The sequence below is a fragment of the Meleagris gallopavo genome, chromosome 5 (assembly GCF_000146605.3).
Source record: "Meleagris gallopavo isolate NT-WF06-2002-E0010 breed Aviagen turkey brand Nicholas breeding stock chromosome 5, Turkey_5.1, whole genome shotgun sequence".
NCBI classification, from domain to species: Eukaryota; Metazoa; Chordata; class Aves; order Galliformes; family Phasianidae; genus Meleagris; species Meleagris gallopavo.
Genome location: NC_015015.2, coordinates 52,599,592 through 52,624,450, shown reverse-complemented (window position 1 = coordinate 52,624,450; position 24,859 = coordinate 52,599,592). Strand labels below are relative to the sequence as shown.

The window sequence follows — 24,859 nt, the reverse complement described above, 5'->3', positions numbered from 1 at the left end:
TGCATGGTGCTACTGCTCTGTACCTCTGCTCTTCTCCCAGCAGAGCAGCTTTACATTCAGCAGTCTTTGCAGGATGTGTCCAATTAAATTAGATTGGACAGATAAATCCTGGTAGAAACAAAATGCTTTTGTCATTCAAAGAGACTTCCAAATCAGAGAATAATTTATAAAGATCTGATAGTCAGACAAGGCTTCATACTTCACAGGGCTTTATACTATATTTGTTTCGGACAACTTCTGCTATATCCTCTTATACTCTAAGGTCAAATATGTAAATCACGGCACAGTGTAATTATTTCCTGCTTTGCTGGCAGCTGGTGGACAGATGCTGAAATCCAGCTATTTAAATCCTTGATCAGCCACTGAAGTTGAAACCCAGCAGTGAAACAACTAAGAGGTATGTTTTCAGAGTAGCATGCCAAAACGTACCCCAGGGATTCCCATTCAAGTTGAAATACTGAAAGACTCTGAACCCCATCGATATGTAAAGAATACAACATACAGATGTTGCTTTATAAGGAAAATGCATTACAAATGACTCACAGATAAAGCTGGGAAGATACTAAAACGCTAAACACCAGATTAGAAAATTAAAAGTATGCCTCATTAGTGTCCACCCCGTGGAGGCTGTTTCCAGGCACAGTCCTTATGCAACCCCAAGGATGGCAGTCAGGTACCCATTTTCCTGCTTTGGAATGGTATTTTCTGCCCAGCACAGAGAGTTGTGGTGGAACTAGCAACATGTCTCTGAAGAGATCGGTGACAATGACAGCTCCTGTACATTGAGTTTCACAGCCTTTTTCAACCGAGATAGAGCTTCATTTATTTTTAATCCAAGGAGCTACAGTGTTGACAGAATGATGAAAATTGTCTAACTTGTTATTTTCTCCCATTTTGTTTGCTTGATTACATGTGCAGGACTGTGTCCACGCAGGGTTTTGGGTTGAGGTAAAAGCTTGACAAACTTCCTTCTCATACTTAAGAGCAGGCAGTGACTCCAGGCTGAGCAGCAAGGAGTTCTCCATTCTAACACAAGGGCAACTCAAGAACAAGAAGGAATCTTCATGTCAGGGAGATGTGTGGGAATGTCACCCTCCAAAGAGCCCTGCTTTAGGCACTCCATGCACCTCCCTGCTCCTTCTGCTGCCCTGTCCTTGGAACAGAGGGATCCCAACTTCTCTAAACCTACACAGAGGCCAGTTTAAAGGAGTCACACACCTATAGAGACTGGGAAATGATGGGTAACTTCTTAGGTTGCCCTCCCTCCCAAATTCCTATCAGATGGCAAGAAATTTCTTTTGGGCTGCTTATAGCTGGGGAAATTTCAGGTGCACTAAACTTCCATCAGCCAAGTGCCTGTCTATATCCAACAAATTGTTAACCTCTAAGCCAAAACTAAAATGCTCAACCACCAGAATGGCATGAGCAGCCAGAGTGGGAGATCCAGACCGGGCCTTTTGCTGGTATGGCTATAACAACCCTGCCCTAAAACACTGGAGTAAGCATTCTTTCTAGATATGGTCAGATTGTGTTCATCATTCAGAAATTATTTTTTCCTTGATTTCTTAAAAATTTCAACATCCCTGAAGGAAGATAAATGTTGCAACAGATTTGCCTGGTCTTCATTTTCATTTATCGTGGCTCAGAGCAATGCATTTCATGTAAGCAACAACTGCAGTAGAAAAGAGTATTTCTCTGCCCCTGAAAGCAAGAATTTCCTTTCAATTTCCACAGTAGCACAAGACCATCTTTTTAACAATAGCACCCTGTTCGTAACCAAATTATTTTATACACAGACATCGTGTCTAGACAGTCTTAGCAAAGACAGCCTGTACTTAACATCAAGGGGTTGGGTTTTATTGTATGTTCTTAAGTGTGCGACTGCAGGCTCACGCACCATCCACTAATAAATGTATTAAATTCTTCTCTAGAGGCAATGGGAGCATCCTTCTAAGGCACACAGGAAGCAAAGTGGGACTGCACTTTGTTCCAAAGCTTACGTGCATAGAAACTTTTTAGAGGTCATGCAGCTAATATGCACTAAACAGTAGGCAACATTAATAGGATAAATTCATTGCAGGAAAAGGAAACTGAGTCTACATCATTCCTATTACTACTGTCCAGGTTCCCATACAGACACAGTAGATTTGCCCAATAGCCTCACAGACCTTTATTTCATTTTTGTTGACAGCAATGGGACTTCTACCAATGACTCCAGTAGGAAGAGAATGAAGTTTTGCAGTTCACAGAGGCCTGCCCTTACCACACTTCTGAGCTTAGAAGAGGGAAGATCTCCCTCATTCAAGAAAGCACGAGCACACCCAAGGAAAAATCATGAAACAGTACTGATAGGAGTGTGAAATCTGGAGGGCAGGAGGGGCAGCTTCAGGCAAAACAGGCAGAGCCTGCAAGCCAGGGGCATGTGTTTTGGGGGCTGTAGAAGGTTAGGCAATAAGAAGAAATGGGAAACCTGAGGGCTGGGTAGCCCAGGAGAGCAATGAGGGTCACCCCTCTGACTGCAGGATTTGCGGGCACAGAGGAACAGATATTCAAGATATTCAACCCTTCTCCTTGTCTACCTGCCCAGTCCTCCGTCTGCAGGCAAGAAGAGAAATCCCCCAACCCTGCAAGCTGCCAAAGAGATATTTCCAGATGTTACAGAGAATGCATTAGCATGAAAACACTGAGGAGGATAATGGATGCGACTGACAGAATGCGAGCACACGGAAAACAATTCAAGGTTACAGTAAAGGAAAATACATTTCAAAGCCTCAACTGCTGCCAAGTCAGGCAGCACAGGAGGCAGAAAAGCCAGTATGGGAGGAAGGTCACACGTTTTTAACTGACAGACAGCATTTCCATAGCAAGCTTGGTATTGATGAACCTAAGCATATACAACCTGTATTTGTACATTGTGGGTACTGGAAAAGACTGCTGCAAGGGAAATGCTTCCCCTTTTATCTAATTTGTTGTTGCTGTCAGTCTGTTCTATAAAGCACTATGATACTTTTCCCAGTTCTGCCCCAGGACCATCCTATCACAAAGTATGAATGCTGGGCAAACTGTCACCCTTATGCAGAAAAGGCAAGTTAAGCTTTGGAAATTGATTTGTTATTTATGAGTGCAGGATCTGGATTTCATGCTAATATTCCTTGCTGCAACAATGATGCAATCAAAACAGGATATCCTACATCATTAACTAATTGAAGCTCGATCAAAAGAAAATACCATTATGACACTAAATGTCTTATTTATAGGTTTTGTTTGCCTAGACAATAAATCCAAGCATTAAATTTAATAAGTGTATTTCAAATCCCAATAATAGGTTGATTTTTGTTCCATTAAACTACATGCAGCACTCGTTTCATTGGCAAGCATTTTAAACTGGTTTGGTAACTTAGAACAGGAAAAGAGAAAGAAGTTTAATGATGGTGGATTTAGCAGGGATATAAATCACGCTTGATTAAAAGGGGGGAAAAAAGGGAAGGGAATTTCTTCACAGTCTAACTGACTTAATTAATCTCTTTCTCTAGGCACTGAATTAATAAACAGCAAACTGTACAGAAGTGGTGACTCTGACAGAACAGCGTGATCCTGCAATTGAATGTAGGGGCCTTCTTGGTTTGCTCAAGCAAGCCTGAATCATTTGTTAGAAACCAGGGGCTGCTGTTGGAACAGAACTTCTCTTAGTTCAGTTAAGGAGCCTCATAACTCATCATGGTGAAGCTGCCTATGGAAATAAGCTCTGTTACCTTCCATCTGCACCTGACTGCTGGCTGTTCTCTTCTGTCCATAGCTCTGTCACAGTTAAGTTCAGTCATGTGCCAGAGGAGTCCGTGCCTCAGGTGTAGCTCCTCCTGAACAATACAGAAGGGCAGAGCATGACTGCTTCTGTTGCTCCTGGATTTTTTATTCTTATTTTTAATACAATTAATAATCTGGAGGGAAGATAAAGATGGAAAACCTGATGGAATCAAATGCCATATTTGAATGCTCCCATATTCTGAAAACACATAGAAAGCCACAAGACATGCTTGGCCCGACTGAACTGTTTTTGCTGAGAATCTAAAAGGCTTCACAGACATGTAAGGATCTGATTTTTGGACATCCTGATCACAGGTAACTTTAAATTAAGTCATGATTTTTCCAGGAGCTTTTGGGGGTAACTGGACATCAGTTTCTACGCAGTGAAGGGCATGAGGCAGGAGTGCTGAGATTGTGCTCTACAGGAAACATACACAAACCTTTTCTGGAAGTACAGATCCTGAAAGCAGCTCCTTTTTTCTCTCCTTTTGTTCTGCACTGCACAAATTCGAATTTCCCATCAGCAGAATTATCTCTAGAGCAAGAGAAAACAGAAATAGATTGGGTGGGAGAAAAAAAAGGGAGGGAAAAGTAATTCCCTGTGTGATCTTATACCAGAGCATCAAATCAAAGCCACTATCTCTTTTCTTGTTCTGTTGTTTTTATTGCAGTAGTACTGGAGCAAATTGATAGAATTCAACATTTGCAAATACTTTATCAACAAACTCTGAATAACCAAAGAGATAGCAGTAGGATGCAAAGTAGGTGAGAAGTCATTTAATGGCTCAGGATGGAAATTTTGAAGAGTTAATCCATTGGCAGCCATTACAGAAATATAATTTAATTTGAAAATAAACATTTCAACAGTTTCTGCTAAAGCAGAGCTACATCACAAGGTCCTTTTAGAACAAGGTTCCTGAAGGCCACTCAAAAAACCCCACGTTTAGCTCACCGCACAGAAAGACGTGTCATTGGGTAAGGCCAAAATACCCACTGGTCTGGGCCATCAACCTCTCCCCCTTAGGACAGTTCTGAACAGAACAGGTTTTGTTCAGCTTTGGCCCATTGCAAGCACTCCTGGCTGCGCTAGAGGAGCCTTGAGCAGGAGGCTGGCATCATTTGAGGTGATGATGATGTGAGCAGAGGCAGCAGGAAACGCTCTCTCCTTTGTATTCCTTGGGGTAATTCCAGTCTCGCCAGAACTGATGCTTGAAATATTCACTAACCACTTGAACAATTACTGTCTGATGAGTGTCATGCATGGCAAATAGCGATAATATCCCTTTGTGTCTGTGAAATAGTCTGTGGACTAATAGACTAATTACTACTGTCTGAATTCCACGTGTCCTTGCTCCAGAAATCAAGGCTGCATTTTGCCAAATTTCAGTTCACTCTGAGATGTACCAACAGCAGACTTCAGCTTACGGCCTCCGAGATGCCTGACATGAGGACTGCGTAACAGAGATGCCCATTTTTGTTTCAGATATTCACGTGCACAGCTATTTTCCACTGACGTATGTTAGCTGCTGTTAGAGTTGATGAAGTTTGTAGACATTCACGGGAGCCATCAAAAAATCAGAGAGGCAACACATGAGCATAATCCATAGTCCAATTCACTACATTCCTTCCTTACTCAGACCAGTTCTTTTTGAGCCTCATGGTGCTTTGGCCAGTAGGCTGGCATGCATAACCTCAGCACAGCACCCTACGAGACAACTGCTCTGCAAATGCTGCCTCCTGGGCTGCTGCTTGCTCTGTGGTGGACTGCAATCCTCATGCAATATCACAAACTTGTCACAGTTGGTGTCACAGTGAGAACTTCGAAAACAAGTTTCAGAAGTCACGTAGAGTATCTTAACTGCCTTTCCCTTCCCCACACTCTTTTTTTCAGGACCTTCCCAGCTTCACGGTCAATGCAAAACACATTTCCACTTTTTCATGTGCGTATCAAAGGTACAGGCCACTGCCCAGCAATATAAAATATTTTTTTTTTTAAATACACCACGATTTCCATTCATCTTATTTCTAGCCTTCTGAATCTTCTGAGATTTCAGTAAAGAAAAGCATTAACTAGACAAAACAAACTAAAAAACACTCGGGAAAAATAATAAAGTTTCTGTCCACGATTTTTCACGTGATGTCATGACTCACTGTGGGTTCATACAGTTCCTATCAATGTATTACTAACAAATTCAGGATACTCACTCTGGTTTCAGCACTTAATCTTTAAGTACATATAGCTCTGAATTCACACTGCAAGAGTGTGTCTCAGTTCCCAGTTTAAAACCCAGACTATTGCTTTACTGTACATGGAAGCGGTAATTGAACAGAGACTTGGGAACAGCCTTTACCTGCAAGCAAAGTCACTTTTGTAGGCCACGGGCTTGTGATCTAGGATCCAAACTTAATGCAAGATAAACTAGGAGCTCAGATATTACATGAGAAATGAAAACACTCCTGAGAAGGAAAGACAAAAGGTGAAAAATTAGCACAGCAATTATCATTAGAAGAATCGGGAAACTAAGTTTTTAATTCCAGTCCTTTAAAGATTGCTTTACAATTTGCATTTACTGAAGATAAATCCTACCCTGAAGGCCAACTTACTGCGTGTTCTGATTGTGTTGTGCTTCTTTGAAAGAACTTGCCTTGCAGTAAGGAACCAAAGAGACAAAGAAGGAGGGTAAGCGATCTGAATAGAGTCTTACAAGTGCCAGAGATTTCTGATAAAGAGCTCTGCTAACTAAGGCACGCAAGATCCAACTGGTGAAAATGTCATTTGGAAAAAAAAGTCAAAATGGAAAGAAATTTAAAGAATTACGCTACTGGAATAACTCACCTAGGAAAAATAATATTTCAGAATCAGTTTAATAAATATTGATCTAGCTTTATTGCTAAAGCTACTCATCAGCACTACCCCTCACCTGGCTCTACCTTCAGTTTCCCTCCAGATGCTGCTTCTTTTGTAATTAACCACCTTAAACTTTTCTCCTCACTTCCATAACGCAATGCAGAGCAGCACAAGGACTGAAACAGCAGAATGATGCTACAAACGTTAAGTCTTGCTCCTTCACCAGCTGCAAAGCCTAAGGGTCAAATGGCTTACAAAGGACACAGTGTGTGTCTAACGTCTGCCCTCTGCCTCCACTGCTCTTCATCTTTACAGGCTTGGTTGCATGCAGCACAAGGATGCTCACCATCATGAGAGGACCTTTAAAAAAAAAAAAAAGTAATGAAAACTAGTCTGTGCTGGTAATTCTAACAGAAACAGAAGTTACCTCCTCTTTGGGTGTTCTTTTTCTTAGAGTACTGTCCTTATGTTCAGCACACAAGAATGGACAGCTGGTCGCTGGAAGTTCTCTGGTGAAAAGGTAGATGAAGTTTAGATGGGAGGAGGTAGGAAAAAAAAGCCAAGCACCTGGTAAACACTTCATTGCTTCTTTATTTAGATGCACCCACAGTACAGAGCCTCTTGAGCATGTGCATAAGAGGAAGATTACACATTTATAGCTGGGAGCACCATTGAGTTCGAGTTTGATACCATTTTTAAGAAAGTAAACTATTTCCAAAGAATGACATTTGAATCCAAGAGCTTAAGACCTGCTTGTACTTTATCCAGAGGTGGAAGGCATTGTTATTATTACTTTGATGTAAGTAGAAGACGTGTTTACGGTCTGGTTGGACCAGTCTTTATATTTTCATATGCACCTTTTAATATAATATAAAAAATGTTTTATTCCCCTCCCACTCCCCCCGCCTACAAATAGTTAAATGCATCTAAATTTAAAAACGATAATGGACCAGAGCATTCCTATGGGGAAAAATGAACTTTTGCTGCCCTCTCCTGCTTAAACAATGAAATGCTAAAATATTCAGATCTATGAATCTAATGCTAACTTTTAAACAAAAAGCATGACAGCTCATTCGCTATACTACAGTCAAAAATAGGCCAACAACAAGAAATGTATTGGTACTATTATTTATATTTGAAAATTCCTCATTTTACATGAGGTTATGAATACAACATATTTACAGTAAGTGATCCAAATAACAAAAACATGTATTCAGAGGTCATAATAAGAAGTGTGTGCTTCTGTGGATGGGAAGCGACACTGGGATTAAAGTTTTCAAGGAAAAATTAGTTCCATCCCATTTCAAGATATCGTGGACTTTAAATGAAAAACTGGGCAATGCAAAATCTGCTGCACCTATCGACTAGGAAAACTAATTTGTGTCACGCGATACAGCTGGTAAGGGAAGCAGATAAGCCTAAATAAAGTCACACATAAATAAGAACACTCTTCAATCTTGCACTTCATCAACTTGATCGTCTTTTAGGGGAACTGCTTTGTGAGGATAGCCACACGATCAAGAGAAAATGCCACCTTTGCTTTTAAAGACAGAACTAAAGCCAACTCATTTTTGGCTTTATTTGGGGGGAGAAAGATCTGCTCAGCTTTTTCCCTCTCCTCACAAAATAATAGAGGTTTTTATAGCTCCTAATATATTTTCCTTTCCTTAGAGTAGGAGAGCCTGAGGCTGTACTTACACATGTATAACATACACACAGCTGCTGCTTTTCTTGCTCAAGCAATTCTTGGCTCCAACAGCCTTGCTTTTTTTCCACATATAGGAGGAGATAAAAAATAAATTAAACCCTTTTATTTATGCTAAGAAAACCAAGATTAAATGTACTAATGAAAGATCCAACGGCATTAGAATACTTTTATTTAAAGCATTCCAACCTTTGGAAGAGAGACAAAAAACACTCAAAAGCAATGAAAGGAAAACAATAAGGGAGACTTGCAAGATGAAAAAAGCAATATGTGCTCAATTTAAGGTATATGAGAGGAACTTTACTTTTACAGTCGTCGTATCCCCATGACCTGATGCAATGCCCTTGTATTGAAAATGCAGTTCTTTCCTTTTAGCAGACAGCATTCAATCCTTTCTCCTGAAACCAATATGGCACAGGACACGAGCCATCACCCAACCCCTGCTCTAAGAGCAGTCAATAACAACATTTACACAAATAAAGGTAGTTTCTGGAACTCAACAAGCAAATGAAAGCACAATTAAATAGATGCACTGATCACACTTGGGCCCATTCGCTGCCTTCTTCTTTGCCTAAAACTCCAACTGATCCCAAAGGGAGCTCTGTACAGTGGCAGAATATCGCTTTCGGGTTGCGGCAAACAGTGGACCCTGGGGGTACAGTCAGGTCATTGTGGCAAGTGCTTCTTCACATACACCACAAAGTGCAACCTAGGGTCTCATCAGCCTTTTTAGAGTCTCGTGACTAATAGCACATCGTCCCATTCCGTTCAGAGAAACATTCCTTCTTGGAAGTGATAAATCATCTACAAGCTTTAGACATTCCCTGCTATCCCCACATCAGAGGTAATAAAATATTGCAACCCATCAGGTTCTCATCGGTTGTGTATGATCAATACCAGAACGTCATGTCAAAACCATAAAGTTATGAACAAACAACACTCACCTAAACTCTAAGTACAGGACAAGGTGCTTTTTCTAATTTCACATCGTTCTGCTTTACTCCACCAGGTGGAAAATTTCTCCTTTAAATTTCCATTCTATCTCAATTTTTCACAATCAAACAGTCTTTAAGCATGATTCAATCCATCCTCTTGTAAATCGTGATAATTTCACACAGAAATCACACTAGTAAATATTTCTTTTGTAACAGAAATAAAAGACTGTCAAAATCAACGGGCTAAGGGACGTGATTTGTTATAAATTTATTTAATCTACAGTATCTCAGCTTGCACCTTTGCTTCAGCACTTCAAAATAAAATGTTTCAACTATGACAGTAACTGTCTAATTTACACTGCGTCCCAGCCAGTGTTCTTTAAACCATGTTGTGTTGGGTGTTGCATATGACTAGATCCACCTTTTTTGTTTTTTGTTTTTTTTCTTTTTTTCCTGTCCCAGAATTAACAGTACCAAGTTTTTACAAAACTGTTGAGTTTACAACATTTGTGTGTGCAGACCCAGGAGTACAAACTGTGACCTGATAATCCCGAAACAGTCAGTAGTCAAGGAGGGAATTCCTTTTTTCTTTTCTTTCTCTCCTCTTTTCCGTGCCTGGAAACAAGAAAACTTCAAATCCTACTGTATACTTAAATGGTAGGAAGAAAAATATACAAGCATGTATTTATACTGTATTTCTATCAATGGCAACAGGTCATAAATTCATGTTTGCAACTATCACAAAGACTCATGAACACCAATTCAGTTTTATACTGTAAATACTGCTGGATTGATGGTTTAGGATTATCAATTCACTGTTGTCATATGACCATAACAGTTCAAAAGCATCCTGGAGTAAAATCCCGAAACACATACCTTTCGGTATATAATAATGCAACTGCATTAGCTAAATATTTACTGTACATAAGTTTTATCAGCATTTTACCTACCAAAGATGTAAATTCCACTTTCAAATACAAAGCAGATAGCCAATAATGTATACTTATAATACAGCCCTCTTCTTTATTTTTTTTTCTTCTTTATTTTTTTTTCTTTTGTTTTAAACAATTTGGTCACAATGCACCTTTGATATAAAAGCTTTATTATTAATACTCAGAACATTAGGATTTCCAGAATTTTTTTTCAGTAGCATTTGTAGAACCACTTTTGGTAACAAATACAGTAGTTAGGAATGAGCATCCAGATGAGAATGCAGAAGTATATTATCCAGAATCCTTTCCAGCTAAGACCATAGGGCTGGTACTGTGATGAGTAATAATAGTACTAGAACCACAAAAACACTATAGTATGTTTCTTAGAGGCTACATCCTCTTTTGCTGGAACACTTTATAAATACATATTAAAAAGTAAGGCAACAACTCCAAACAGTCCAAACTGCTATCTCAACTCATTTCCCAATTAGATCCATGACCACTGGAGACCAATTTCATGCTTGCACTGTTTAGCGTTTGTCTTTATTCTTTCAAAATGGTCCAATAAAAACATACTGTAGTAATTTAGGAATTAGTATTTCTAAAACAGCTCTGGTATGTGTGTCCAATGCCGTAACACTAATACTGGTTAGGTACTGAAATCTAAGCTGTTACCACTGTCCATTTTTCAAGGATTGTGGACACTAATTTGGATTTGCAATAAATAGGTGCACGAATCCAAAGCTCCCTTTCCTACTATGTTTATCACCTACTTGTTTTTTTTAGCTCCTAATGTTCAAACTAAAGAAGCACCAGAGACAGACTGGTACTAAAAAATGCTCACACCAGTAAACAAAACTTTTATTCAGGACCTATGCTTTTTTTTTTTTCCATGGCCCTGATCTGAATGGACATTCAACTTATGAAGATGTGCAAAAGGAAAGAAAAAAAAAGTCAAATTACAGTAAAGTTATCCAGAGAAGGAGGATGTTACACAAACTCATAAGGAAATGACAGTCTTTTTTCTCTTTTACTATAAATACACTTAACAGTTTAGCAGAAAGACAAGCTAAATTTTAAGATTGTTCACATTTGAAAGTTGTATTATACTCTCTGCTAACGATAAATAAGGAACAGGTCCTGACAATGAAATCTGACATTGCAATTTTCATCAACAGATCTTTGAAGACTGGTTTTAAAGAAGGGTTAAAACAATGATTATGTTTGCAAAGTTCTGAGAAGTCCATCTGCTGTCCAAACTTTGGATTAAAGTCCTTATTTTTTTCCTTTACTTAGAGACAGGTATATACAGTGCTGTTGTAATAATGAAACAAATGTGAAATCTACTGTAAAGTTGCACAATACAGAAAACTGTTGCTCCATCTTCTACTACATAAATGTGTGACTCCACAGGTTAATAATGCTGTTTTGTTTTTTTGTTAAGTTGGAATTATTCCATCACGTCTAAGACCTCTCTTTAATTCCAAATCCTCCAGTTTTTTCCACAGTTCTTCACGCTCTTTTTCTTTCTTCTTCTCACTGACAGATGAAACAAAACAAAGAGTTAGCAGACGAAAATAAATATTTATGTAAAAATGACATTAATTAGCAGTACTAGTTTTATTTAACATAATTGCAATTCCTATACTTACTTTTTTAAGGGTTTTTTGTTTGTTTGTTTGTTTTTGTTTTGTTTTTGCTTTTCATTGCCTATGTAAATACTACTAAAAAAAAGTATTAGGATAAAATAAAATAACATTGCTTATACATGCTATTCTGCAATAAAAAATAAATTAAAAAAAAAACTTCTATTATGGGCCAAATATCATTATTAGTGCTAATCTGCATTTTGTTATTTTCAAGTTTCTTTATTTAGGGCTTTCATATACTTCAGCAAAGGGAAAGTTCAGACACAAGATATATCTTTTAGTCAGCGCTTTACTTTTTTTTTCCCCTACCAAATTCTATGTAGTATTTTCTTTAACAACAGGCTTTAATGGCTATTTTGTTAAAATTAAACAGCTAAGCTAATATTCGCTTTACCTGCATTATTTGCTTTCTAAATTTCCTGTTTCTGCTGTAGCTTATTTTGAATAAATTTCCCTGCATTTCAAGATGCAAAATGCATTCCATTTCTATGGCATCACCCTGCATGTTCAGATGAAATGAAAAGCTAACAATAATAGATACAGATTTTCTGCTTGTCAAATTACAGAATTATTAAAAATATTTCAGTGGATTAGAAATACTATTCCTACATATCTCAATTCAGCTGCAATATCAACATCTGGTTACAGTATTTTCAGCGCATAAAAAAAAGAAAAACAACTTTTATCTAAGACCCTGAAGATCAGTTAAAACAAAATAGAGCCCATTGTCTCTACAACATAGTATCACAAGAATAAATGAAATAGCCTGACATTCTTAGGCTGTTTACCAGATATTTATTATCATTATAAAATATATGCCTGCTTAGTGAAAGGCTCTGAAACGATGATAACCTCATCCAACTTACCTATCTAACCCAGCATAGTCATTAATACTGAACATTTTTCTCCTCAAGCTTTAAATAGTATTAAAGATAAATTTTTAAAATCTTGTTTTATTAATACAATTAAGTTTTTCTGTAAACATTATTTTTTTTCTTTAAACATCCATTAATTAATTATCCCTGTTTACACATGCAGTTATTTACATGCTTTAAGATGATAATTAGTTGTCCAAACATGGACAACTAATACTACACTGGTGCCCCATTCTGTTAAGAGCTGAGTTCCTCATCTTAAGGTGCAAAGTGCAAATGACACTGATTTAAGTCACTGAGGTGACTTGAAAATGTCTGGATTAGATGACCAGTCCTGAGATTCTCAGCCTCTTTTGCTAGAAAGCCACACGGTATTGCCTCAGCTGTTCTAGCAGATTGAACCTTATTTATCATCAGCTACCTAGAATTCATGTGTGTCTTAGCTCACAGACCTGAGGCTTTAAATTTAAAAAGCTTTATTAGTTCACCTGTTAACTGTGGATTTTTCATGTATAAAACTTCTTATTTTACAGCAATGAAGCACAACAGACAACAGCATGAATCCAGACACAATTCTAAAGCTATGGCCTCCAAGAGACTTTAGAGACTACTAACATAGCAAGTTTTTATGACTTCCAGAATCCTTTGCTTTGCTTGTGGGAACTCCAAGTCACACAAAAGTTCAGAGTTCCTGAATTCTATTTTTATTTTTATTTTTTTAACCTGCTACTTTGGATGGGCTAAATCTCTCGAGAAAAGAAACTGCACAATAATTGGAATATGAAGGAGTATAGGAAAACAGACAAATTGCATACAACTGGGTTGGAATGAATGAGTGGTGTACCTAATGGATTGCACAAGCTCAAAGATTCAGATCAAGCAAGGCTTCTGATTAAGAACCAAAAAGTTGAAAGTCGCCTTTGTGCTTCAAGACAACATCTAGTCTATAAGCATTGATTTGGAAAATTAAAACATGAGGAAAATCTTTCCAAATCTCAGTGTTTGTTTTAAAATCTTGAAGAAAAATGGTATCTTTAAACAATTGTTTTCTTTTATCATTGAAAGGCTTCACAGAAACAAAGAATGGCAGAGGTCAGATGGGGCCTCTGGAGATCATTGATGTATCCCCTCAAGTAGGGCCACCCACAGCAAGTTGCCCAGGATCATGTCCAGGCAGCTTCTGAACATCTCCAAGCATGGAGACTCCACAACCGCTCTGAGCAATGTGTTCCACTGTCCACAATTAAGAAGTGCTCCCCAATTTTTAGATGGAAATAGCTTAATACATCTAATTCTTTTGGAATACAATGTCAAAAGGAGTTTCCTGAAACTTCCCAAGCTATGTAACAATTACCACGTTTTAAAAGGGGTAAAGATCAACTTATACATTACATTCTCTCACAACTTGCAAACAGGAAGCTAAAGAGAACATAGGGAAAAATACAGGCATTGTGTAAATTATGTATGAGATTTTGCAATTGCAGCTGAGTGCAAAGGAAAATCTAAACAGCAGTCCTTATGCACAGCTGACAAAAAAAGCTTTAAAAAGTTACCGCTGACGATCTGACTTGTAAGTGGCTGTCAGCTCATCAAACATGGTGCTGTTCATTTCCATAAATGCCTTCAACACATTGTAGACTAAAGCCACAATAGCCCTGTGAAACATTAAAACAGAAGAAAGGAATTTATTAGTTTCAGGTGAAATCAAATAAGAAAACTATCTTCTCTTACCAGCAGTTCTGTGAGCAATTCTGCTCTTGCAAATATGCAAATTTTTATTTCAGTGAAACTACTTGATCAACACCTTTAACGGTATGAATCAGTTCTTGATAACTCTATAATAACTACTTACATGAGGCAAAGCAAACATCTAGGGTAAAAGGTAACAACAGAAAGCTGTAAGAAATAACGACAGACTCCTCCCTCATGATGTTGAACAATTCTGAATGCAACTCCAGGGATTAAAATCACTGCTTTCAGAAGTACCAGAATTGAAACAAAAAAGGGTATGATTCATATTTCCTTACAATTCTTCCATCAAGCTGAATAATCCATGCCTTTACGCAAAATACAAGGCTTTATTTCAAAAAGTGCTGTCCTTGTATCATTACATTTCATATTCACTTTTACTTTGGTACATTAAAAAATTATTGATTAAAAAAACAACAAAACACCATCACAAGTGCTATGGATGCAATGTTGCCATATCTATGCAAAGCAGTATGCAGTGTATGAATAAACCTCTGCTGCCTTTGCTTACTGCTGTAACACAGAAGTCAATACACCACTGCTCATTTTGATGTCAGTTGCCTAACTGAATAAAACAGGACCTGTTCCTACAGAGAGAAATGATGTACAATGCCAGTAATTTCAAAAAGGCTTCTAAGACATTCTGTCACACAAAGATAACCTAAAATATAACAGTATTTCTAAAGTAACAGGGGTTTGTTATTAGTCTGATTCATCTAGAGTTCAAAATTCCTCTCCAGCAGAGTTCAACATAAAAAAACAACTTAGCAACAGAGGAGAAGGGAAAGAAACAAAGCTCAAAAGCATTTAAAAATTTGAACAGATTATTAATCAAGAAATCCTGATTCCTGATCCAATGCTACAGGTGTCATATTCAGACACATGGCTACTTATGAAACAGGTCTTCAGCCAGCATGAATACAAGTGCCAGCAACATTTGGAGCTAAACTACATAGCAAATGTGACATCTCCACATTCTCCTGTCTACCATTCACATATTTTCAATAAACTATCATTTTTGCTGTCCTCATTTATTAATGTTCTAATACACATAAAGATTCCTAAAATAGCTTCTTTATTCAACAAGTTTTTTAATCTGGTTTGCCTGCTAATGGTACATTTCTGTAGGTATGAACACTCTGAGAACTGAAAGACTAGCATGTTCTCATTACTTGAAGCACCCCAGAATGTAGTACAAAAGGCTGGACGGAGTGCTGGAAGGTTTGAGACTTTGAGTGCAGTAGCAAGCCACTTAAAATGTCTTTCTGTAACCAGCCTTTACCATGGAAGGCTTCCAGTAGCATTAGATTTGTGATGAAAGCACACAAACTTGAGGGTTTGGGAGATGTAGAACAAAGAGCAAAAGATGAAATAGCTTACAAATGCTTTACAGGACGATCTTAGCAAAGTAACTGGGATCTGAGCACATTACAGCTCATTAAAGATACAGGTTTACTAAACAGTTATCTGTTTGGCTTAACGAACTTTTCAACCCAAGTATAGAATACATGATATCTAACTGTAACAATGTTTTTCATTACACTACTAGGAAATTTCGTTTAAAAACAAGAAAGCAAAATATCAATAGGAAGCCACTGATCTGTGCACAACAGAGAACAGGTGTATTTAAATAAATTTAGAAGAAAAAAAAAACAAGAAATAACTGATGTTTATATGCTCCATAAACATTCAGAAAAATGCTGGTACCAGAGGGAACAGTACCATCCATGATACAGCTACAAAGCTTTATTAATGCCAAGCATTATTATTCTAGACAACACATTTACCAGCTGTTTATGAGAAATGCTTGATGAGCAACACTTTTTCTTCAATAACAATACAACACCTAATTTTTCTTTCTTTTAACTTATGGAGAAAGTTTATTTTTATCCCCCGAGGTACTGATTTTCATACACATACAGATAATTAATATCATTTTGAGCCAAGCTCAAGCATGGTCTAATTTACATTGGCATTAACAGAGCTGCACCTGCAGATGTCAGCTTTGAATCTGGGTATCTCCTATTCTGACATTCTTCAGCACATACTTCCTAAATTGATCAGTAGTTTGACAAGAGGCAATTTTAAATTTAATTGCAAGAACTTACGGATTCCAGTGCTCTTTAGAAATCCTATAAAGGCTGGAAAACATGATGGGAAGTATGACATTTGAATTCTCCTCTATCAAACTCATGATGTATTCATTATTCCAATAGTACAGTGCTCTTTCAGCCACCTTTGAGTCAAAGGAATAAAATATTAACAGGAATTCATATATCTGTATTTCTAATATTCTGAAGCAAAAACAAACCACAGAAATTTCATTCAAATGAATTAGCTCTGGAATTGAAACTCTATTTTTATCAGTAATATAATCTATATTAATGAAATTGAATTTTTATACTTAATTCAGATCCCACAGTATCTACCCTCTGTTACTCCTGAACAATATGTTGAGAATCAATATAGACCAAGTGCAGATAATACAATACTGCAGCTTTGGAAGTGAAAGGACAGCGGAACAACTTTTCCATCTCCTCTTTCCCTCCACCTTTGATTTCCCAGATGGAAAGATCAGACCAGCATTAGCATACAAGACAAAGGAAACTGTGTTATGTCCAGTAGCTGGGCTAAATATGGAAGATGAGATCTTAAACATGGGCAAGGTACTAATTACAATAATCATTATGAGGGGGCAGTTGGGAACTAGAAGAGAAAACACTTATCTACACTGTACTAAAAAGAGATGTAGTCCAGGAAAGAGCCTATAGCAGTTGTATCACAGAATCACAGTGATTCTGTGATTCCACTCCAACCCCCTGCTAAAGCAGGTTCCCATAACAGTTGCACAGGAAAGTACCCAGGCAGGTTTTGAATATATCCAGAAAAGACAAACTATCTCACTGAGAAGTTTGTTCCAAAGCTCTGTCAGCCTCTTAGTAAAGAAGTTCTTCTCATGTTCATATGGAACTTCCTGTTTTCCAGTTTGCCTTCGTTGCCCCTTGTCCTGTCACCAGGCAGGACTGAAAAGCACCTGGCCCCATTCTGTTGACACCCATCCTTTTATAAGCCTTGATAAGATTCCCTCTCAGTCTCCTCCAGGCTGAACAGCCCCGAGTTTCACCACGTATCCTCACAAGGGGATACATCTGTTCCAGGTCCCTAATCATTTTACTGTACTCCAGATGAAGCTTCACTAGGGCAGAAGAAAGGGGGGGAGAACAACTTCCCTCAACCTGCTGGCCATGTGCTTTTTAATATACCCCAGGACACCATTGGTCTTCTTGGTTGCAAGGGCACACTGCTGGCTCATGGCCAACCGGGACAGAGAAAGAAAGGGATCCTTACCAGCAGGTAAGCCCCTAATCTGTACTGGTGTGTGCCAGTCACTCCTCCCAGGTTTGCTTCATCAGCAAACTTGCTGGATAGGAACAGCTATTTCTTCTTTCCCTATCCACCTCACTGTCCACTCATCCAGCCCACGCTTCCTAAGCTTACCTATTAGGATGTCATGGGGGGCAGTGTCAAAAGGCTTGCTGAAGTAAAGTTACACATCCACTGCTCTCTCATCTACTCAGCCAGTCATGACATCACAGAAGGCTACCACGTTGGTCAAGCATGATTTCTCCTTTGGTGATTCCATCCTGGCTACTCCTGATAACCTTCTTGCTTGGAGATAACATCTAAAATAAGTTGGTCCATTGCCTTTCCAGGGATGAGGAGAGGAGAGGCTGACTGGCCTGTAGTTTCCCAGGCCCTCCTTCTCCTTACTGCGTTTTCTGAAGACTGGAGTGACGTTGGCTTTCCTGCAGTCTGCCAGCAGCTCTCCAGTTCTCAATGACCTTGCACAGATGATAGCGAAGTGGTTTAGCAATCACTTCTGCCAGCTCCCTCAGTATTTGGTAGGTGCATCCCATTAAGGCCCAGGGAATCGTGTAAGCTTATTTTGTCTAGATGATCTCTAATCAGATCCTCCTCAACAAAGTGGAAGTCTTCACATAGCTTAATATGAGATGATATAGGCCATGAATTCTAACTCCTCTTCACGTATGATTAAATTTAATTCCTATTCATCCCCCTTCTTCCCATCATGCAAGAAAGAAAGTGGTCTATGGGACCTATCACCTCTAACCAGAGATCTACTTAGAGAACAAAGGAGGAAGGAGAACAAGAATGCTGGACAGTGCTGCACTAAAAAAGGGAGCAAATAAATCCCACTGGGCCTACAAATCTGAAGGCCATACAATCAGTATTCACCTACAGCTGTAAGGGCTCAAAGTCAGTTTGGACACAGTTTAAAGCCTTATGTAGCTCCAAACTGCAAGTTCTGTGATGTAACCCTCAAATATACTTCATCATGGAGCTCAGAATTGAACTTCTACTGCAAAATAGCTTTCCACGGGAATCCAGAAGACAAGTATTTAAAATCACAGAACATAAAACGGTATCTGCATTTGAAGAGGTGTTATGCTAGAAATTGAGACTACACATTCCTCAACAAACAATCATCTTCACCACTAACCTGAAAATGAGGGCTAGAGACACACTTGGCAATTTGTTTAAACAAGGGTTCCTGGATTTTGACAAATTGTGATGGTTCAATTACATCCAAGATTTCCTCCAGCTCTCCTAAGAACATGACCTACAGACAAGGAAGGAAAAATTGAATTAAAAATCTCTAAATTATCTTGCTCAGTAAAATGCTGCATACCTTCAACTTCTCCTCTAGGGAAAAATGTAAGCTCATCAAGACTCTCGTTCAAAAAAACATGACAACTTCTGACTCTAGTACCAGAAAAAGATACCAAAGTGTGCAAATGCTGTATTTAAAGTAATCCCTTAAAATAAACTTCAGAATTGCACCAGAATATGCATGCTGAAAACGCAGCGTCATACAAACACTTTGACTAGAAAGTCTTCATACCTGGTAAGTAAGGAGAGTCACATAACAGAATTTTATCTCCTTTTTTAAAATAATACTCAAAATAACAGTTTCTCTGAGTCACAAAATCTCAGGAAATCACAGATTTGCATTAAGAATTTTAAACAAATATGCAAATGTTTAACAGCATCTTTTACAAGTTTGGTAGGTAACACAATATTTTCAAATATAAAAAAATTCCAAATCAAACAGAGTTTTTTAAATTAGTCCTCAGTATATTTATTCTCTCCTTTCTAAATCAAAATCTGTGTAAAAGCTAGTGTTTATTTTGTGAGTAGAAACTACAACTATCAGCAGCTTTTCTCTTTCTAGTCAGAACTGTCCAGAAAAAAAACCAACCACATCAACTACAAGAATTAATATCAAGATCCAATACAGCATGTACAAGCTGTCTGGAAATACCTAAATATTCGCTGCATATCATACTGTAGAGCAAACTAACTCTTACATTTTTGGTTAACAGTAGCAATTCATTTACCTCTTTCTGACTGCAGGTTTTCGGCCAGAATTTCATTAAGCCTCTGATGACCTAAATTAGAAGAAAAAGAAGTTAGATTTTTATTTATTTTTTTGTTAACATTCCTCACAATAGGACAAGCTGTTTAACATGGAAAAAAATATATGAAAAATATTTACTGGTTCTGTGAGTGAGGGGTCTTTCTCCAGAAACTGTACTATGCAATATGCCAGCTGTGAAGAGGTAAAGATTTAAGAAAACAAAGTTAGAATATTATAATGAAATTGCAGACAAACATTTAAAAAAAAAAGAGAGATAGAGACTGTAGGCAAGATGCTACATAGCTTTCTCAAAATCAGTCAAATATTTAAACTGAGATGCATAGTCTGCACTGTGCAAATCCATTTAAATTCAAGTTACTAGGGAACAATAAAGAAAGAAAACATTACAAAAGTCTTCACATGACAAATTATCACATACAATTAAAAATCAGAGCAACCTGGAGTTCAAAATATAGTGATACAATGTTTATAAGATTTTGTTAATCTCTGAAATTGCTTCTTTTTACATGTTTTGTATATTGGTAAAATTGTGAAAACTCACAAGATGAGCTGGCACAGCTAAAACCCTGAGTAACATATTTAGCACGTGTGGCTTTGAAAGTATAAGAAAGATTGCACTATCAGAAAATGAGACAGAAATGGAGCAGGTATCACTTATCAGACGAAAAATGTCATCATGACAGCTGAACGTATGACAGGACATAGGAGAGCAAAAACGTGGTATCAAGTCAGTAAAGGAACACATTAAAGATCATGCAGGAGCGAAGGCATTAGTATTCAGAAAGTTGCCAGAGTGAAGAAGAGCCCAAGAGACCACAAGACTAAGGATACTTGAACATCCTCTTGGGACAGAGAAAGGGGATTGCAGAATGGGAAAGGCAGCCTTATGAGAATGAGGAAAGAAAAGAAAGGAAAGCTTAAAGAGACCTTAACTACAAAAGTTTAAAGTATTACAGATGTAGGTTACATTTTTAATTATCTAATCAGAATAAAAGGTATTTGTCTTAAAAAAATGCAGTAAATGAATATGAAAATCTACTGCATTTTCCCACATTACAAAACTTTTCCCCCACCTTTAATGTACTCAGCAATTAAATTTCCAAAGTAACTAAAAAATTATAGAATTCTAACTGAGCAGAAAATATTTTTGTAACTTCTACCTGTGCATGGAAGAGTGATAAACTCCTGACAGTATGTAAAGGAATCAGCACCTTCACCAGAAACTGTTTATGCTCTGCCTTAAGAGGTAAAGCAAAACCATTGATAATACTAGAAATTAGAAGAGAAGTATTTGTTAGTGTTATCATCACAGAAAACATTCTTGAGGTCTGAACATGAACTTTCTACATTAAAATCATTTAGGAGTCAGCACCTGTATTGGGCTCAAGTTATTTGTAAACAGATGCTGAAATTTGCCCTCCTTTACATCAGCATTTCAGCACGTATCTATACAGTACATACAATTCAGCTCTAACTTAAGAATCATCATATGAACAACTGCACAAACTTTCTATTGAACAGATAAGAACTCGTCTACTTAATCTGCAAATTCACATGTTCTTTGGTAATTAAGTTACTATAATGAGGTATATGAGATATTCATGCTGCTAGTGTACTTTTAAAAATATGCAGTGCATAAGAATGAAGTGTAACACACACACAAAATCAATCCAATCCTCCTGCCTGTAACTTGCATCCACGTATGAACTCCTGGCAAAGATAGGAGAGAGATTTGCACGTGGGCTTAAAGATGAGCATGTGCACACATCTCTTTCAAAATCAGGGCTTATAGCAATACTTTTTCTAAGTCTGAATTACTCTGACATGCCCAAGCCTGATATTGGTAAAGAATGCTCATTTACCTTCCTAAAATTTCCAACAGCTCAGCTACGCCATTGAAGTGTTCAGTTTCATAAACAAATCTAAAAAAAAAAGAAAAAGTTAAATATAAGTAATATATCAGCATACTACAATATTTATATGAGAAAAATATCTTCTCCCACAGCTTACCGTAGAAAAATATTATTAATCTGTTTTCGGATAAATGCTCTAAGACCCAGAAACTTGCCATAAATTCTGTGCAAGACTGTTTTTAGGTAGTCCCGTTCTCGAGGGTCTTCGCTATCAAACAGCTCCAACAACTGTGTTTAAAGAAAAAAAGAAGTTAAACTGTAGATAGGCTTTACATTTGACTAGGATGGCACACAGAATTCCGTTAAATTGCAGTAGGTGCATGTAGGGACACCGTATCTGTACTGCCCAAGGTACAGAAATACAGTTATTAAAAAAATAATAATTGCAACCCCCTGTACATCACCACAAAACACTACTTATCCACCTTAACTTCCAGCATAAACATTTAGAAATCTTTAAAGAAGACACTTATTAACTGGCTCCCAAACGCTGCCTTCTTCCTCCTTCCTCTCTCCTCCAAAAGATAAAAATGCTGTCACATCTAGAAAACAACACACTATTTCTTCCCACTTTCATTTCCTCACTGAATTAACAGACCTTCATTTTAATTGCATAAGTGACACATTCTAAATGATTTTCATTTATAATAAAAGGTCCTAAGCCTTTCTAGAGATTGCATGGCTTTCAGAGATTGTGGATTCAACAGTGCAGTCTGTGGCAGCACTGGATCTGTTGTCCCAGGATATCTACCAATTAATGCAAATCAAGGAATCAGTCAGGATTGAGCAAAACGTAAAGTGCAATATCCAGTTTAAAAAAAAAGGAAAGAAAAGGAAAAAAATAGATTTCTTTACTTAGATTAGATTTAGGTAGATAGATTACTTAGATTGATTACTTTACTTTCTTACTATTTTAAAACAGCAAAATAATTTTGTGGTTCTCAGTCAAAAGAGAGGATTAGCCAGTGTGTTATTCTGTACAAAATCTATCCCAAAATACTGCTCTCTAATGCTTCCTCTAAGAACTAAGGTATGAAACAAGCAGCAACAACAGCAGTCTCACTTCTTCAATTTATTTCCCTACCACAAATGTATGAGTTTCACCTTATCTTTTCAGTTCCATCTTTTTTGACACCACAACATCTGCTATTTTTGCTGACATTTCAAATGAATTAGGAAAAACTTGTTTAAAAAAAAAAAGATAGAACTGCACAGAACGTAATGCAATTTAAGTAGTAAGAAAGAAAAGAAAGAATGAATATCAGCAAGATAAGGTAACATTCAACCAGTACATATCTTGAAAAATAAACGAAGGCAGCTTGCCAAACAGGCCTTAAAATGTTTATGATGGTGGCAGAAAAACATTACAGGAACAGCAGAGAACAAAATTATTCTCAATTCACAAATAGATAAATTATAATTATCTATTATAAGCAGATATGTAAGTGCTTGTACACTGGGTAATTTCTGTGTAACTGGTGCACAATTTTAAGAAGGTGAAGAGGAAAAATCAGAAGAAGATTAAAGAGATTTTTTTGAGCTTTCTGGGATTTTGCTTTGTAATATTCAGGTTTACAATTGATGTATGTGTTTTTCTTCATCACGTTGGACGTTTTTTCCACTACCCTAACCCTGCAGTAAGAATTTCTGATGGGAATTTCAGGAGGAAACTATGGGGTTTGTCAGCTGCCCTCTAGAGGTTATCAACACATTGTTCAATTAATTCCGCAGTTAAAGAAATAAACAGTTACTTCATCCTTCCCCAAATAGCAAATTTCACCCAAAGATAGCAAACAGCTGGAAACACTTCTGTTTTTAGTATTCTTATTGGATTGTTTTTAGGAGCAAAATAGAAATATTTCCAGTTCTTTTATACAGATCCTCTGTGGAAACATTGCTGAAGTCAGACTCGGTCTCTCATTTAAAAAGAAAAGATGCTTATTTTGATTTGTCCAATTCATTATCAAGTTTCAACAATAAAGTCTTATTTTTATGAACAAGCTGTAAGACTTCTATGATTTACGTAACTACTCTGACACCAAACATATACAGAAAAGGGAAATAAAACCTCCAAAATAGCAACCTTCAGCAACACAGATCCATGTGGAGATATTTCCATAGTGCCTCTTAGCAACCACTGCAGACTATATACAATGAAGCCTCAGAAATGAAGTTACACTGCGAGCGTACAACATTTTATCAAAACATACTGCTGAAAGCCAATTACACATCTATATTTAAAAAAAAAAAACCTACATCTGTCTCATTCTTCCCATATTAGCACAGTTCTTGCTAAGAAACACTTCACTCAAGTCCACTTAACATTAAAAAACAAATTGTGTTAGAGAGAAAACTGATGATAGAAGCTGTCATAGTTGTGTTACCAATGTCACAAAACATAAGCACATCTGGTGTTTCAAAGGTCTCAAGCTGGTTTCCAATGTAAGTGATCAGTAATAACAGACTGTTAACTAATGTCACACAAAAAATACAGAAAGAAATGCACAGACACCCAACTTCCTAAAAATGAAATGAGAAACACCTGTGAACAGGGAAATATATCTCTTTGCACATGTATATAAGGCTCTGCAGAATTTTTGATAGAAAAACATGAATGTTTTAAGTGTGCAAAGCAATATATGACAATGCATCATCTGACAAGAGCTTCCAAATTCTTCAAATTCTTCCAAACTCCAATTTTATCATACGTTTTCAGATAAGTAGGTTTCAAAATATCACACTTCTCCCTTTCAGTAGATAAAGACCAATGGGATCTTAAGAATCATTGTTTTAGACCCATTCTCCACTGCCAAATCTTAATAGGGCTGAATGCCTTGAAAAGTTTTAAGTGATTAGGATACCTCTGAATCTTAAAATTTAAGGATAAAAATTGCTCCCTAAGCTAAATTCTTCAGGTATTCTTTATGTGAATGATGTACAAGAACAGCAAATTACTGTTTTTATTGCCTAAGCATCACAGGAAGAAAA

General features: G+C 37.3%; 1 protein-coding gene across 4 annotated transcripts in view; it reads right to left on the bottom strand.

Annotated features, from left to right (window-relative positions):
• Positions 1 to 7,223: 7,223 nt before the first annotated feature.
• The window catches only part of PPP2R5E (protein phosphatase 2 regulatory subunit B'epsilon), a 71,641-nt gene continuing 54,005 nt past the window's right edge, over positions 7,224 to 24,859 (bottom strand). For 3 of the 4 annotated variants that reach the window (XM_003206777.4, XM_031553722.1, XM_019615947.2), the window contains exons 5-13: positions 21,969 to 22,099; positions 21,821 to 21,880; positions 21,119 to 21,227; positions 20,076 to 20,129; positions 19,918 to 19,968; positions 19,020 to 19,139; positions 16,606 to 16,733; positions 14,302 to 14,403; positions 7,224 to 11,763 (exon numbers count right to left, since the gene is read on the bottom strand). In XM_003206777.4, the coding sequence (XP_003206825.1) occupies positions 11,664 to 11,763; positions 14,302 to 14,403; positions 16,606 to 16,733; positions 19,020 to 19,139; positions 19,918 to 19,968; positions 20,076 to 20,129; positions 21,119 to 21,227; positions 21,821 to 21,880; positions 21,969 to 22,099 (855 nt within the window). In that variant the 3' untranslated portion in view covers positions 7,224 to 11,663. The remainder of the gene's footprint in view (positions 11,764 to 14,301; positions 14,404 to 16,605; positions 16,734 to 19,019; positions 19,140 to 19,917; positions 19,969 to 20,075; positions 20,130 to 21,118; positions 21,228 to 21,820; positions 21,881 to 21,968; positions 22,100 to 24,859) is intronic. The other variant, XM_010712030.3, reaches the window with a different exon arrangement.